The 16,115-nt window shown below is 37.9% G+C and overlaps 1 protein-coding gene across 1 annotated transcript in view; it reads left to right on the top strand.

Annotated features, from left to right (window-relative positions):
* Nucleotides 1-12,191, top strand: part of LOC307137026 (transmembrane protein 132D) — a gene marked incomplete at both ends in the record, with an annotated part of 29,191 nt that extends 17,000 nt beyond the window's left edge. Inside the window, 5 exons of the mRNA XM_079834506.1 lie at nucleotides 3,955-4,098; nucleotides 6,833-7,038; nucleotides 7,896-8,166; nucleotides 8,337-8,528; nucleotides 10,785-12,191. Coding sequence (XP_079690632.1) covers nucleotides 3,955-4,098; nucleotides 6,833-7,038; nucleotides 7,896-8,166; nucleotides 8,337-8,528; nucleotides 10,785-12,191 — 2,220 coding nt within the window. The remainder of the gene's footprint in view (nucleotides 1-3,954; nucleotides 4,099-6,832; nucleotides 7,039-7,895; nucleotides 8,167-8,336; nucleotides 8,529-10,784) is intronic.
* Between the last annotated feature and the right edge of the window lie 3,924 nt (nucleotides 12,192-16,115).

The following is a 16,115-nucleotide window of genomic DNA, read 5'->3' as shown; positions in this document are numbered from 1 at the left end:
GGAATGTTTGTTTTTACCTTTGATCAACTTGTGTTATTATGATATTAACTTTTTTGCTCACCAGCCACTGTGTCTAGTAGTTTTCCAAAGTTAATAGCCACTCAGTATTTTCACTGGCCACAATTTTGACATTGATACCGTGGGGAAAAACTGGCATATAGATATTTTTTATATTATCTCATAATTTGGCAGCAGGTAGCCTATATGAGGCTGCTGTCACTTTAAGACATGACGCGCAGACCCATTATACTGTTACACATTTCTTTCTCAACTGTTTACGTTCACTTAAAAATGACTGACTGTGTTTAAGTGAATACTTGCTAAAACTGTGTCCTAACTACACGCGCCGCAACACTGATTGTGTAAAAGGTATCTTTTCCATGTTAATTGGAGTTTTTGTCCTAACCAGCCGCGACGACGACACGCGATGAATCTATTTTAGAAGCGGTTTCTATTTCTGCGACGTCGCGGCTGGAACAACAACAACATAAAACAACCTCAGGTAATGTTTATGTGCTTTATTTAATGTTAAAAGCGTGTAATGTGACTTTGAATATCATTTAGTGCTCCCAGCTTTGTCTTACTAAAAGCAACAATGGATAATTAACCTCAGATCTTGAAATTAAACAAATGAAACAAGAACATTCAAACTAGTATATTCTATGACAAAGATTGTCTTAGTGACTCAGTATGTATATGTAGTAATGTTTAAATGGCGTGATATTTGTGAATTTGATTATGTACTTATCCATTTCCTTGTGAGCGCCGTCAGGATTAATCTCTGGTGCTATGCACTTGCCGCGAGAGCCCGCCCACACGCTGTTCTGATTGGCTGTGGTTTTTGATTGATTTGTCACATCTCGTAGTCGCGTCACCTCTGGTGTGGACAGACAAGTTGCTTGTCGCTGGAATCTTATCGCGTCGCGTGTAGTTAGGACACGGTGTAAGACCGGCATTTTGACATTATTTTGTGTGTATTTGACTGTTTAAACGCAATAAGCAGCGGAAACAACTCAATTTAATACTATGGGCCCTATTATACACCTGACGCAATGCGATGCCAGGTGCGACGCAAGTGTTTGTTGCTAGTTTCAGCCAGACGCAGTTATCATTTTCATGTCCGCGTGTTTAAATAGCAAATGCACAACTGAAATAGACTGCACTGTCAACTGTGTGTCAACTCGCTGTCTGAGAGATGAGAGCAAGAAAGCGCAGCTGTATCGTGTATCTTTTCTGTGGAAAATGAGAATTGGAAACATTTCAGATATTTCAGTATCGAAAAATCTATATTTTTGACAACACTACATTGCACTTAGTTTATTATTTCAGATGCCTTTTTAAAAGACTACAATTGAAAAATGTAGGCTATATATTATATTTAAAATTTAACTTGCCAAAGGGGCTGCATTACATGCCACTGCTGAAATCCAGCGGGTGGACAGGTGTCAATGTCAAACCCTGGTTATGATCGCATGGAACATTTTTTGAAATTATTGCATGGATCTCTCTCCATACAATGACAGTTCATAGTGCAGGATCCCCCCACAGTTATAGAAAAACTGGAATTATCTGGGAATTTAATTTTCTTATGATGTATAGAGATATATATATTTATACATTTTAATACAAACTATAATTGTTTGGAAAGATCTAAGTAAAGTTATTTTAAAATGGTGTAGAAGAAAACTTGGAATGACATGAGGGTGAAAAAGTGACAGAATTGTCATTTTTGAGTGATCTATCCCTTTAACTTTTGTAAGGTTTTGTGAGGTCACGTTCTGTAAGTACGTCTGTGGAACATGAAATCACATTGGCGTGACAAGTATTTGTCATGCTTTGTGTAAAATCCTTTGACTATAAAGCTACAATGACAGCTCTTATAAATGATTTATGTGTCTTTGTTCTGTCTGTGTGTTTTTGTGAGTGTGTGTATGTGTGTTAATTGTCCAGAGGCGCAGTGCCACTTCTCTCACCCTTTGATCTCTTCCTATCGTCACCCCTACCGTTGGTCAAACTACTGCAGAATTTGCCCTAACAAAACTGACATTCGTTTTATGAGGACACGCACATAATTCCCAAAGCCATCCACATGCAGTCCTTTATTACAAGTTCACCAGCATCTATTAAAATATAAAAATATAGCTTTTTATCATATAAATGTTCAAGACAAATAAAACCAAATGAGACTGTGACAATTCACTGATATCAAGTGTCCATAATGCGGCTAGCTGCCAGATCTGTTTACTGGAACGGTCTATTTCACAGCATGACCCTGTCTCTGAAATAACACCGGCATAAGAGTGTGGGATTTTGCCGGTAACTTTTCAAATCACAGTCAGCATCTGTTGTGTTGCGCTTTGGAGGATGCTCGTGGACATCTGTTGGGTCTAGAAGTTAAATCTACGCTCAAACCCAATCATCCTAGTGTGTTCGTCATCACAGTGGCACACTGTAAGATAATCATTAGGGTATTAAATTCAGACAGAGCGTGTCTGATCCATGATTGTTGCCTTGACATTTTTGACCCGTTTAAGATTTTACTCGCCACCAAAAGAAGATTGAGCTTATTAGATGATGAGAGTGCTTGTTCTAAGTATTAGCCTATTTTGTTTCTTTACAGTGCGTCATATTTCTTCCATATGTAGCTACATACTTCAGTGTTAATTAGTGATGGGGGTTTTTTTTGTTAGTTGATATTGAATTTTTTTTTAGATACTTCAATTAGTGTGCTGTTGTCTCTTTAACCCGTACAGCCATACATATTCAGATGGAAGTCTTTGGCTGTTGTATTCTGGACTCGATTAGGATTGTTTCTGCTGTCTAGTTTTGCCAGTAATTCAGATTTTTTTCTACCCTGCTGAAATTTTCTTGACCCCAACAGCAAAAATAGGTTCCATTTTTATGTTTAGCAAAATATTTAGCAAAGTATTTATTGTCATATATATATAGATTTTTTTTTGTTTCGTTTTTTTTTGGTCATTATTTATATATATATAATAATATATATATAATAATATATATATATATATATATATATATATATATATATATATATATATATATATATATATATATATATATATATATATATATATATATATATATATATATATATATACAAATACAATTTCAATAAACTGGAAATTATACATTATAAAAAATGATAATAAAAAAACCAATCAATTCATAAAGACTTCTGTTTGCATATTGCATTTGATGCTAAACATGGTAGCACTTTATTTTACAGTCCTGTTTCCCATGTACATACTATGTACTTATTATAGTTATTACAATAACTGGGTAATAACTAGGTACTAACTCTTAACCTACCCCTTAACCCATGTAGTTACCTTATATTAACCAGTACTTTCTTAGGTAAGCACACTGTAGGTACACGTAAGTGCACGTACTGTAAAATAATGTGCAACCATAAACATTACTGATCGGTTTTTAGTTTTCATCAGATTCGTATTTAATCATATTTTTGCATATTCAACAAAAACTCATATTCTAGCCAGCTACTGTAGATCATGTTATGGTGACAATTCAGCAAAATTATCGACAGTGGGTAGCACTTTTTTTGAATGTCCCCTTTAGACTTCTGTCGAATATAAGTACCGTTGCACCTACATGTCAACTACATCTCATTAGAGTATTAGTAGACTGTCTGCTTAATATTTGCTAATACTTTATTTTGATGGTCCTCCAACACTCTACTGACTATAAGTACACTTCAACTTATTCTACTAAGCCTACCCCTGCCCTTAACAGTCTACTCATACTCAACTAATGCTCTAATGAGAGTTAGTTGACATGTAAGTGCAACGTCAGCAGAATGTCTAAAGCCATTAAAATATAATGTAAGCCAGCAATGTAGAATACATGACAGAGAACCAAAAACCAAAAAGATGTCTTTAGTGTTAATTGAGTACTCTTTTTTTTGTGCTTTTCCAGGATACGGAGCTTCTCAACACGGCCGTGCTCACTGGTAAGAGGGTTTCTGTGCCTGTGAAAGTTTTGGGAGTTGAGGCTGATGGCTCCATCACGGACATCACTAACTCTTCTCGCTGCAGGTCTTCAGACCAGGATGTCCTGAAGGTAATGCATGTCAAGGTCAGGCCACTTTTGACGGCTTCAGCAATCTCACTCTCTGTGTGCTCTCTATTAGCAGCCTTACTGTGCTTCTGAATGACATGTCTATTAGAACTGGAAGAGCACAGAAGAGAGGGGTCAGTGGAGTCGGCTTAGATGTCCACCACTTCCTAGTTGCTCACCTAAAAAGAGAAAAACAGGAGAGAGACAGACGTTGACCCGAAAGCCCTCCTTGAACTTGTGTTTTTTATCCAGAGCACATCTGTGCTTCAGACACCTGTCTTTTTCCCCCTGCGTATTATGAAGCTCTTGAGCCTTTTGTTATTGCCGGATCATTCTCTGGGGCAGTTCTTCTTAAGTGGTTTTGCCTCAGGACCAAGATATTGCATTGGACACAGTACCAAAATTGTTTATCGTACAAAAAGTAATCAAAAATGTCCTTACATTCAAAGAAATGTATTATATTACCATAATCTGCATAGGCCCAACAAAATGCAGAATTATCAGCATGACATACTGTAGGCTGAATAGGAAAATGTAACTAAATATCTTTTTTCATGGTTTCATTCTTTCAGCAGGCAGTTATCCACAGCGAAAAAAAAACATGTTTGTCCTTTCTGAAAGGGAGCCCATATTTAATGTATTCTCTTTGGCCTTGTGTGACTGAGTTTGAATGGACCTTTGACGTCAATAACAAAAGATATAGAAATATTTTCCCTGTCTTTTGGAAGTTCATAAGCCTAATTATTTTACTATTTCAAATATGCGCAGTTATATCATTTGATTATTTGAATTTAGCATTGAACCTGTCAGAACAGACCTTGCCAAAGCCATAGCCCTAGCCCTCATTGAACGTGTCTTTTTTTTCATCTCTGCCCTCGAAAACAACTTTCTTTTTTGCATGCTTATTATGAAGAGTTTGAGCTCTTTTTATTATTGTTGGATCGTTCTCTGGAGTTTTTTCACCTAAAACACTAGCACTTTCACTGTGAGTTTCCGAAGATGTAAAAACGAATCTCCAGTGTCCAGCTTGTCTTTTCAGGGTTAAGCCTTAAAACATAAATGGAGGGACTCACTGACTTATTCATGGGCAAAAGACAGACAAGGAATGACTGCACACTTGCAAACAAACCCATGTTTTGTGTCCTTATTACACATGCACACCTTAACTGCACCAACCGCATGAATAAATGAACTTGCCTTGAACACAAAGGGGTGTAGAAGTCTCTCTTTTTTGTCTTGAAAAGATTGTTATGGCACAGAGTTCAGACCACGTGCCCCGTGGTTTATAAATTAGTCTTCGAAGTACTGAAGATGAATGAAACAGTGAAGCAACAGTGCCCATAGATTTTCCTAATGAGACAGAACAATGTACACAGGGCCCATTACCTTATACCACAATGATGCTCATCTCTGCATTACCATAAAACATCTTTTGTATTTTTATATTTATTTACATTTATTCATTTAGTAGGCGTTATATGCCCCACCATAAATAATTTATCCAATAATATAAGACTCTGTGAGTTCTGCAATGCAAAGCTCCAAAATCAGATACTAAGATTTAGGTGTCATGAGGCTCCAGGGAAACAATTTTTGGCAGATTTTATTCCCTAGGAAGTGATTTTGTACCTTGTTGCGATGGTACCACGAGTCACGACTCACAGACTGCAGAAGTTGGGAGGGAACATTGACTTGCAAAAATTGATGTAGCGATGTAGGAAGCTACTGTCAGCCAGTGGAGAAACACAAAGAGGCCTGTGAATGTAAACCCAATTTGATTTATTGGAGACAAATTTCTAGTTTAATTGAGGATGCTGGAAGCCCAGCCAACAGAAGCCATGCAGCATGCTCTTACAGATCTTATAGGAGGCATCACAAAGTGGTAAAGCTGGTCAACAATCTTTAATGGCATCCAGATCAACCAGGAACCTGGGAGTAGTGTTGTCTAGTTGAATGTAGCCTCGTGTAGCCAGACCTTCAGACTAACTCCAGAAGGTCTGGCTCTATCGCAGCTTTCATTGGCCAAGGACCACCCAAGAGGATGCTTGAATGACATGTAATACAACCAATCAATGAAAATGTAAAGTCGGTGTCCCTGCAATTACAGACCGCCGTGCATCTATAAATGATTTATTCAAGAACGTTGTGCAAGTTTACTGCAATAATGGAGCTGCGAACATCACATACTTTTGAAAAAACAGGGTTTAGTTGATCTATGTTAGCGTTCATTGTCACAGTTGTAAACATGACTGCGTTCTTCTTCCACAAGGGGGTTTGGGATCACGACATTTGTTTCCAAGCGGACTCTTAAAGAACGCAACACACTCGTCTCGCGGACATCCTGTAGAGTCCAATCAATCAGATGACGTCTATGTGACATCTGAGACTGAGACTAAGTTGAAGGTGGCGGGTTATGATGATAAGGAGCTCCCTCTTCGCTATAGGTTAAGTTGGAGTTGATGTTCTTCAGACACTGTGGGGTCGTCTAGCCATGTCACTGTTGTAGCAGTTTTAGGTGAAGCTGTGTGGCTAGATGATTGCACCAGTGATGTGTAGCCAATATTGAAACCTAAATATATTGTGCACCTTTAGGTCAAGGTACCCCAGTGGTAAGCTGTTTTTGAATTAGACACCCCTCTCCTACAGTAAATGTCATGATGGACCTATTGAAATTTCTTTGAAGTCTGTCAAACTACACTAAACACGGATTAACTTAAAATGCCATTTCCACACACAGGTGTCTGAGAGGTGTGATTCTATGTACGTCAACGGCAAGGAGACACGTGGGAGAGTGAGGACGATGGTGAACTTCACGTACAGTTACCTGAGCACACAGCTGGAGGTGAGCGTGTGGATGCCTCGACTCCCCCTGCAGATGGAGATATCAGATCCAGAGCTCAGCCAAATCAAAGGCTGGAGAGTTCCTGTCACAGGGAACAAAAGGCAAGTGACAAGTATAATTCCAGTTTGACACACTGCCCCAACAAACTTCATAAGGTTTGAATTGTTGGTGTTTTTTGTCAACATTTAACCATGTTATAACCATTTAGCAGTTATGGGAATAATTCAAACGGACAATAACATCATTTTGCACTTCTAAATACAATTAAATACTGACAAATATTAGTAAGTAATGTATTTAAATCTGTATCAGAGATTTTAATACGTGTAATGAATATAAAAATGTGTTGAATAGTATATATTATTTATTTACATTTACATTTATGCATTTGGCAGACGCTTTTATCCAAAGCGACTTACATTGCATTCAAGGTATACATTTTACAATGTATGTTTTATTTGTATTTCAACAGTCAGGAATTCAGGAAGTAGTTTACTTATAAATAATAATAAATATGAGTATATTTCCTATTTTGAATGATCTCAGTATTTAAAGTTACTTCACAGTTGTTATTGTTTATAAATGTAATACATTTATTTTGTTTATGTCTTTGTTTAATGTGCGATTTATATTGTGAGTAGTTCTTTTGAGAATTTTGAGTTCTTGTTTTGTGGTGTGATTTTTAGTTCCCCAAACTAGCTCAGAACTTCTATATTTGATGTTCCACCTCATATGGACTTTTTCCACTTTAAAGCTGCTCCGAAGTGTTCTTGATAGAATAGTGAATGTGTTCCACTGAGATATCCTGGCAGTTTTTTATGACATTGCAGAGACTTTCATAATAAAGTAGAGATGAGAGATTGCTGAGCCTAGTCAAATTGCAGATAGCAGAAAAAATATATGGAGAGCAGGAGGGTGAGGAAAAGAGTTGTTCATCTTTTGTCCGCATGTTTCTCAGAGTGAGCTGGGACACAGAGGAAGAGGATGAGAGGAAGGGCCGAGGCTGCATGCTGCAGTATCAGCACAGTTTGATTCGAGTGCTTACGGTCTTCACTGCAGACTCACCAGATCCAAGCAGCCCATCTCCTGCATACTTACTTGGCTCTGACTGGCAGGTGGATGTGACGCAGCTGGTGCGCTACTTTCTGAAAGTTGGGGATACGAGTGTTGCACGCCTGCAGGCAGGAACTGTGCTGACAGGCAAGGCTGTGGGAGTCACCACTGTGCAGGTAATGGTAATAATGACAGAGCCGCCCGCAGCTGTCAGTGTTTGCTCATTATTCATTAAGTTTACTAAGTGTTTACTATCAGTGACAATACAGACAGCTCGTAGATGAATTGTTTGTTTGTTTGTTTGTTTTTAAATAATGCCATGCTGGGTTTGGTTTCTGTTGTCCAGGTGATGTCTCCATTGTCTAACTCAGTCCTGGCTGAGAGGATGATCCAGGTTCTGGATGATAAAGTCAGTATAACAGAGTTGGGTGTGCAGCTGGTCTCTGGCTTTTCCTTGAACCTCCAGCTCAGCCCAGGAAGCAACAGGGCCATTGTTGCCAAGACAATTACACAGGAGATCATACACTACCCCAAGCAGGTAATTCATGTAGCTACATGGGCTGTCGATGTAATTAATTGAGCTATATGCTAATTAATCAATTAGTTGCATATATAAGAGACAAGGGAAAATGAAAGTAGTACTTTTGTGCATTTTTCCTAACAATAAACACAACATTCTGTGTTTTTTTTCAGGTTTTTTCACTTCAGCAATAATGTGTCATCTTTAAAAAAAACTCTTGTGCTCTAAGATTTATCATGCATTCAACATTCACAACAGTTTAAGTTGGAAATTAAATGTTCTGGTCTATGCTCAAAAAGTGAATAAATGGTTTATAAATACAGCATAATTATAATTTAGTAGCATAAAATATTAAATAAATATATATAACTAAAATATAGTACATTCATTTAATTGAAATAATTATAAAATAAAAAAATCTGTCATTTTTGACCAACATGCAAAGAGCACCAGAGGGTTTTGTCAATATATTGTTAATTTCCATATAATTGAAAAGAAGCCTATCACTAGCATATCGTACAGTCCAAATATTAACATTAATTTGAAATACATATTTGCTACTATAGAAATACATAACCCATTAAGTTGTTTTAGTATCTTTAGTGTCTGGTACATGTTATTCAGTATCTACGATAAGCACTGACCATGAACACTGTGTCTACACCAGACACTGGTGACACTACAAAAGCAAATAGAACCCATTATAACCAGTGTTGTTGTCTACACTAGATGTGGCACAACAAATTCCAGACAGTAAACTGATGCCCCGTTTTATTTCTGATGTACTGATGTACTACATATGGACAAATGAATTTTGCAACAGTCACTTTGTCACGTCTAGTGTTGACAGCTTCTAGCTGTTGCGACAACAGTTGCGTCCGGTGTAGATACTGGGTTAGGCATAAGGAACAACAGTACATTGAGTTCAACAATGCTCTAAATTCCTTTATATTACTGCTAGTTCCAGTGCCAGGTCTGTGCCAGAGTGGCATAACATGATCCAATCAATATCTAACTATTAGTACTCAGTGAGAGGCCTCATTTGTCTTGTGATGGGCTTTGCAAGCAGTGGTCCTCAGGCAATGCATAATGTATTTCACCCCAGAATATAGGACAGTCTGTGGTGGCATTTGCTTATACTGTATAAGCCAGGGGTGTTCAATTAAAGTTACAAGAGGTCCGGTCTCTATATTTCCTTTCCAGCGGAGGTCCGGACAATACTTTTTTGGAATAGTTATAAATATCCATCTGGGCAGCAGTAGTACTTTGTAAAAGAAAAAAAATACTAAACAGTCACAATAGTTATCAAAAATTGGGCCCTCAAAGCCAAAGCAATGGTATGTGAGAATCCCCCCCCCCCCCCAAATAAAATATAACATAAGAATTATTCGTTTGAGAACATCATGTTGTGGCCACGCGATATCAAGTCGTGGCCTCGAGATCATATGTTGAGGGAACAACACATTTTGTTGAGGGAACGATATCCATTTCTCGTGGCCACGAGTGAAATGCGCAACCATAGCAACTTTGAATAGTCAGAAATGGATAGGCCTATAAAGATATTTATTTTTAATTAAGAAAAAGCGTAGAATTATGAAATTATTATATTAACATTTTGCCTATTGTATTGCGTTCGAAGTTTGTTATCAATAAATGTTAAAAAATATGCTGTGTACGTTTTTATCTATACCTTCCAACAGTCTTTTAATCCATTCACTGATTGTTTACTTTTTTATTTTATATTAATTTATATTATTATTATTATTATTATTAATTATTAACGACAATGTGACTACTTATTATTATGTTCCCACTGCTCACTTTAAACTGTGGAAATGGTAAAATGGTGCTATTTGTCATTTGGTCTCACAGTCCAGTTGGAACCAAGCCAGGATCCTGAACTGGACTGCGGTCCGCTATTTGGGAACCTAGTTTAAGCCAATAGCTTTAGTTTATTGTGCCACAACTCGTTGCTGTACATACTCTACACTGTGCACAGGCAGTTAAACAAATGGAACACAACACAAGCACATAAATATTGATCCATTTGGATAAAAGGACCTCCATGCATGGGGTTTTTAGGCCATGTACTACATCCCGCCAAAGGGCTACCTAATTTGAACTGAACATGGTCGTATCTCTGAGTTCCCTGTTAGCATGACAGCTAGCACAGTATCTCAGAGATATTTGACCAGCTTTGATGATTTCACTTTTGATAAGCCTGTTCAAATTTTATATAATATTTAAGTAATATTTTTTAACTTTATTCAACAGGAGGCGGTTGTTGGCTGCTGGCTGAAGTTCAGCGATGGCTCCCAGACTCCTCTTGATCTGTACGATCCCAGTGGTTACTCTCTCACTATTTCTTCATTGGACACAAGGGTAGCATCTGTGCGGAAGATACCGGGGTCTGTCTTTGTTGTGGTTGCTGAAGCTGAGGGACAGGGCTTATTGCTCAGAGCAGAGCTAGCTATCTGCGAGGCCTGTCAGAAATCCAAACGCAAGAGCAAACTAGCTGTGGGCGGAGGCATGGTGAAGGTGAAATTCCCGCAGGATGAACAGCTTGCAGGGACTGGCAAGAAAGAGAGCGACCGTGTCAATGATGAAGATGGCAACTCCAAATTGATCCTTTCATCCCCTCTGAACATGCAACACACCATTATCCAAGAGAGCACCACAAGTGCGACCAAATCCAATCTTCAGGAAGCAATAGGAGGTGGTGTATCCACAATTAGGTCAATAAACACTATAGATAAAAATCTCATTACCAAGCCCGTCGCTGACAGAGCGCTAGTCACCATAAGCCCCAGAAGTCCAATGAAGAATGGATATGGAAACTTGCTTGAGAACTCCAACTTCCCGTTACCACCAGAGGAACCCAAGCCAGAACCGCCCCTAGTGGAGAGCGATCTGATACAGATTTTAAGCGTGTTCACAGACATAGAAGTCTGCATCTACACGCTGGTAGGACTCTTTTGCTTGGCTGTTATTGCCGTCTTGCTTCACTGTGCCACTAATAGTGCAAGATCACGCAGCAAGAAGTCTCCGCTTCAGTGCCAGGGTCAATCCCAACACAGGCATCACTGGGTACGCCTGGGTACAGCTGCAGAGCAAAGCAGAGCTGTGGCGATCGCAACTACCTCCAAACAGGACAAGCAGGCAGCTGTGGAGATGCCAAGAGCCGTTCAGATGCAGAATAGCAAAGGCCCAGAGATGAACCAGTCGAGGGATATCTTAGCCGTTGCAGGTGAGGAGAGAACTGCAACTCTGGGACGAAGGACCAACACACTTCCTCCAAGGCGGGATCCGATGGCTCCGTTGGCTCCAATGGCTGTCAGATCAGCCACCCTGCTGGCAAGGCCCGTTCGTAGCGAACCTCTACATTCTCCCACAAGCAAAAGGAATCAAGTACAGTTCACGACCTTCACTACTCTAGACATCAAACATCTGGCTGCTCTCAAGAAGAGCGGCCAGAACTTCAGCTGGGCCAGCCAACCGGCTGGAGGTTTTCAGGCTGCCAGTATCGACCAGAGTCTGTTAAATGGTAAAGCTGAAAGAGTCAATCATGTACATTTTTGCAGCCCAGTGGAAGTGTTTGGTCAGAGACCGGAATCCACAGAGTCTAAAGGCTTTCTTCCAGAAGGTCCATGGCCTGTGGCTACACCAGTTTCAAAAGTGTGACACAGGACAGGGTTGTTTATACAACAGCTCTATTGGCCTCAATCATGAAACACGGGCATTTTGTGCAAATTGTGCATAAATCCATTCTTACATAAATTGTTGCTTTGAACTGAATATGACAGTTTATAGGAATGTTTTATGAACAATTTAACACAGAAATAGTTTTTCACAAATAAGGTCCTCCGTGTATGTGTATATGCATGTTTCTCTGAATATGATGTAAATATTTCTGCAACTTTTTACAAAGTTTTTACTTTTACTGCTTTTGTATATTTATATTATTAAAATCATTAGAAACAGATCACAACAAATATTTACAAAATATATATATATATATAAAACTGCTGATAATATATTATGAGATTTGTTCTATATTGTGAACCACTTATTGTGTTTAAACAAGCAAATACATGTTATTTAATAATTGAAATGTATTATAAAAGTATAAACTTGTATACTATTGAGCTTATTTAATAATAATAAATTAAATGTTTACCTCTGAGTATAACTACACTGCAAAACTAGCCCCAGTTTTCAGTGTTAACTATTGGTTTTATGCTTTTATGAATGTATTAAATAAAGTGTCTAACTGTGAACATTTCTATTGTTGTGGTTGTCTTTAATGACACATTGATTTGTCCTCATTGTATCACATCCTCTATACATGTTAACACCAATGCATAGTGGCACTGGTTCCTCTTTGTATTAATTTGTGTATTCATTCATTTTATCATTGCAGCAGTAGCTGCTTATAATGCTCCACACGCCTCCAGATTGTTTCCTGGTTGGAAGGCCTTTATCTAGTCTTTGACCCGTGCTGTGGTTCAGCTCATCAGTGACAGCTGGGAGTGAAAAGAAGTAAATCTCTGCTGAAAACATACCTCTCTGTTATATTGTGATACCACCAACCACAACTTTGCTATGGCTGCCATCGCCCTCCGCCGCAAAAGAAACGCTATCTCTAGTGAGCACTGCTTCAAATCTTAAAATTGCGTTCCCCTCATTGCATGTGGAGAAATAGCTTGGGCTAGGCCAGCTAATCTGTTTTGCACCTCAGGACTGTTGTAGATTTGTAGATTAGAGGGAGCCATCTCCAAAATAGCGACAAGTTTCTTCACAGTAGTGAACAGTGACATTTGAACTACACTACCAAACACGTTACCTTTGTGTTACCACTTTTTTTGCACCTAATTTCACAACATAATTAGCATTTAACAACATTTATTCTAGTATAATGCAAGCCAAATTGAATGTTAAAGTTATACATTTTAAACTTTTAAAGTTTTTATTTTTACTTTTAATAGGGGGGAACATATCTTTTTATGTAAATGTTAAATCTACAGTACGTTTTTGCAATTACAGTTATCTGCCGAATTATCATCTTTATGTGGGTCGTACTCAGTGTGGATGAATCTAACGTTTTGAGGAGTATGTGTGGCAGTCAGTCACCACACCAGTGTGGATACTGTACTTCGAAATCACAGATTCTACGTCTTGGAAGTGTAACCCACTCAAAAAATCAAAAGGGTTACAGAAGCATGACCAAAAATAAGAATTTTCACCAGAAAATGTCATCTAAACAAGTAAGCAACATGTCTGCCACTTTTGTTATGACCAACAGAAAAAAAAGCATTACAATTCATTGCAGTACCAACGATGATTAAAGTCTAACAGCCGCTTAGCGCATATCGCATCAATCCGTGCAAATGATTATTGTTATATTTTGTTCTCAAATTGTTCATGTTAACAACATCAGCATTGTACCACACAAAAATTGATTTTGGATCATTTTTAACCAAAAAAAGTTATGGACCGCAGCTTAAAATAGCTACGTCTAATCCTAATATGACATTCAATTGCTAATTTTATAATTATGTCAGTTTTCCTATTAAGTCCATGTTTAGTATTTTAATATTTACCATGTTTTCAGCTCATGAAAATATGAATACATTTTAATTTTAAATCACGACCACAACTAGCCTACTAGTATAAAATATAAAGCACAACCAGTTTGAGAAGCACTACTAAAGTGTTTGATAGAGGTAAACTTTCCTTAAAAACAAAACAAAACATGAATGCACCAATTCTGACTGTCTAGTTCCTAACTTAATCTTACAACAGGAATAGGATGAGCATAGCACAAAGAAAAAAATATTTGTGTGTAGGATGTTTTAAATAACAGATACGTCTGTGCTATCATTTCAACAGTCACCTAATCCGTAGCGTTGGATATTCTATTGACAGATTTGAGGATTGAGGTCATTGTGTTGCTGGATTAACATGCATTAGTGGATCTCCCTCTTCTCTGCCCGCATTTACTGATGTGGGCCAAAACACACTGGATCTGCTCTTAGCTCCTTTCACTTCTCACTTTTATTTAATTCTAGTCAAAGGCAGTACGTTTAGTCAGTGTGTCTGCACTTTTTCAAGTAGCCTACATTTCAAAGAGTTTATAGATTTATTTGAGATAATGTTAGAACCTTGTTTTTTTTTTTTGCTATTTGAATTTACTCGTATATATAGCTTAAAATACTGTATACTGGATTGCAAGTCAAAGATAGAACATAATAGATATAAATGCATTTTTCAGTGTTAGCTAGTCTTTACCACTGCACAATAAGACTGAAAAAAAAAAAAAAAAAAGTGTGGTTGTAAACATTCCTGCCTCACTTCACACTTCATCAGTGTGTGCTGGAGCCATCGCTGACCCGATGAACAAAGCACTGAGAGTGAGTAACTTGAATGAGGAAGAAAAAGATTTTTAATAGAAACAGTGAGGCGAGGGGGATGTGGTTATTACTCTGCAACAAAGACATCTTCATGCTTCTCTTTTGCTCATTCACAAAATGGATGGTAGAGGTATTATAATTAAAAAAGTTTTGAGGCTTCTCATAAAAGATCAAATAAAAATGATAATGTGTTGTGTAGTGGATCAGGGTTGGTAACCAGAAGGTTACTGATTTTATTGTGCTCTGACCCTTTAACAATAAATATTCAGAAGTGTTTCGACAACCTAATGCATTTTAAGTTCCTGTGATGAGAAGCACATTTTAAAGGCCCTTTGAAAACATCTGTGTGAACATTTCTATAATTTTTATAGAGTGCAACAATTCCGGAAGTAAAATCCTATTTAAGGGTTATTATTATTATTATAATTAGTTCACCCAAAAATGAAATTAATGTCATTTATTACTCAGCCTCATGCCGTTCCACTCCTGTAAGACATTCGTTCATCTTCGGAACACAAATTAAGATATTTTTGTTGAAATCTGAAGGCTCAGTGAGGCCTGCATAGGCAGCAATGAAATTTACACTCTCAAGATCCATTAATGTACTAAAAACATATTTAAATCAGTCCATGTGAGTACAGTGGTTCAATATTAATATTATAAAGCGACAAGAATATTTTTTGTGCGCCAAAACCCCCGAAATAACGACTTGTATAGTGATAACCGATTTCAAAACACTGCTTCATGAAGCTTTGGATCATATCGAATCAGCGAGCCGATTCAGTGATTCGGAGCGGCAAAGTCACGTGATTTCAGCAGTTTGGCGGTTTGGCACGCGATCCAAATCATGATTCGACTCTCTGATTCAAAACGCTCCGGAGCTTCGTGAAGCAGTGTTTTGAAATCGGTTATCAAAAGTCGTTATTTCGGGGGGGTTTTGGCGCACAAAAAATATTCTCGTCGCTTTATAATATTAATATCGAACCACTGTACTCACATGAACTGATTTTAATATGTTTTTAGTACATTCATGGTAATGGTTCTTGGGCCTATGCAGGCCTCACTGAGCCTTCGGATTTCAACAAAAATATCTTCATTTGTGTTCCGAAGATGAACAGAGGTCTTATGGGCGTGGAACGTGGTTGAACTAACCCTTTAATTTTCTCCATAGAATAATTGATTTTTAACAATCATT

The sequence above is a fragment of the Gobio gobio genome, assembly GCF_949357685.1.
Source record: "Gobio gobio genome assembly, chromosome: 14".
NCBI classification, from domain to species: Eukaryota; Metazoa; Chordata; class Actinopteri; order Cypriniformes; family Gobionidae; genus Gobio; species Gobio gobio.
Note: the sequence above shows the minus strand (reverse complement) of the source record. Positions and strands in the feature narration are given on the sequence as shown.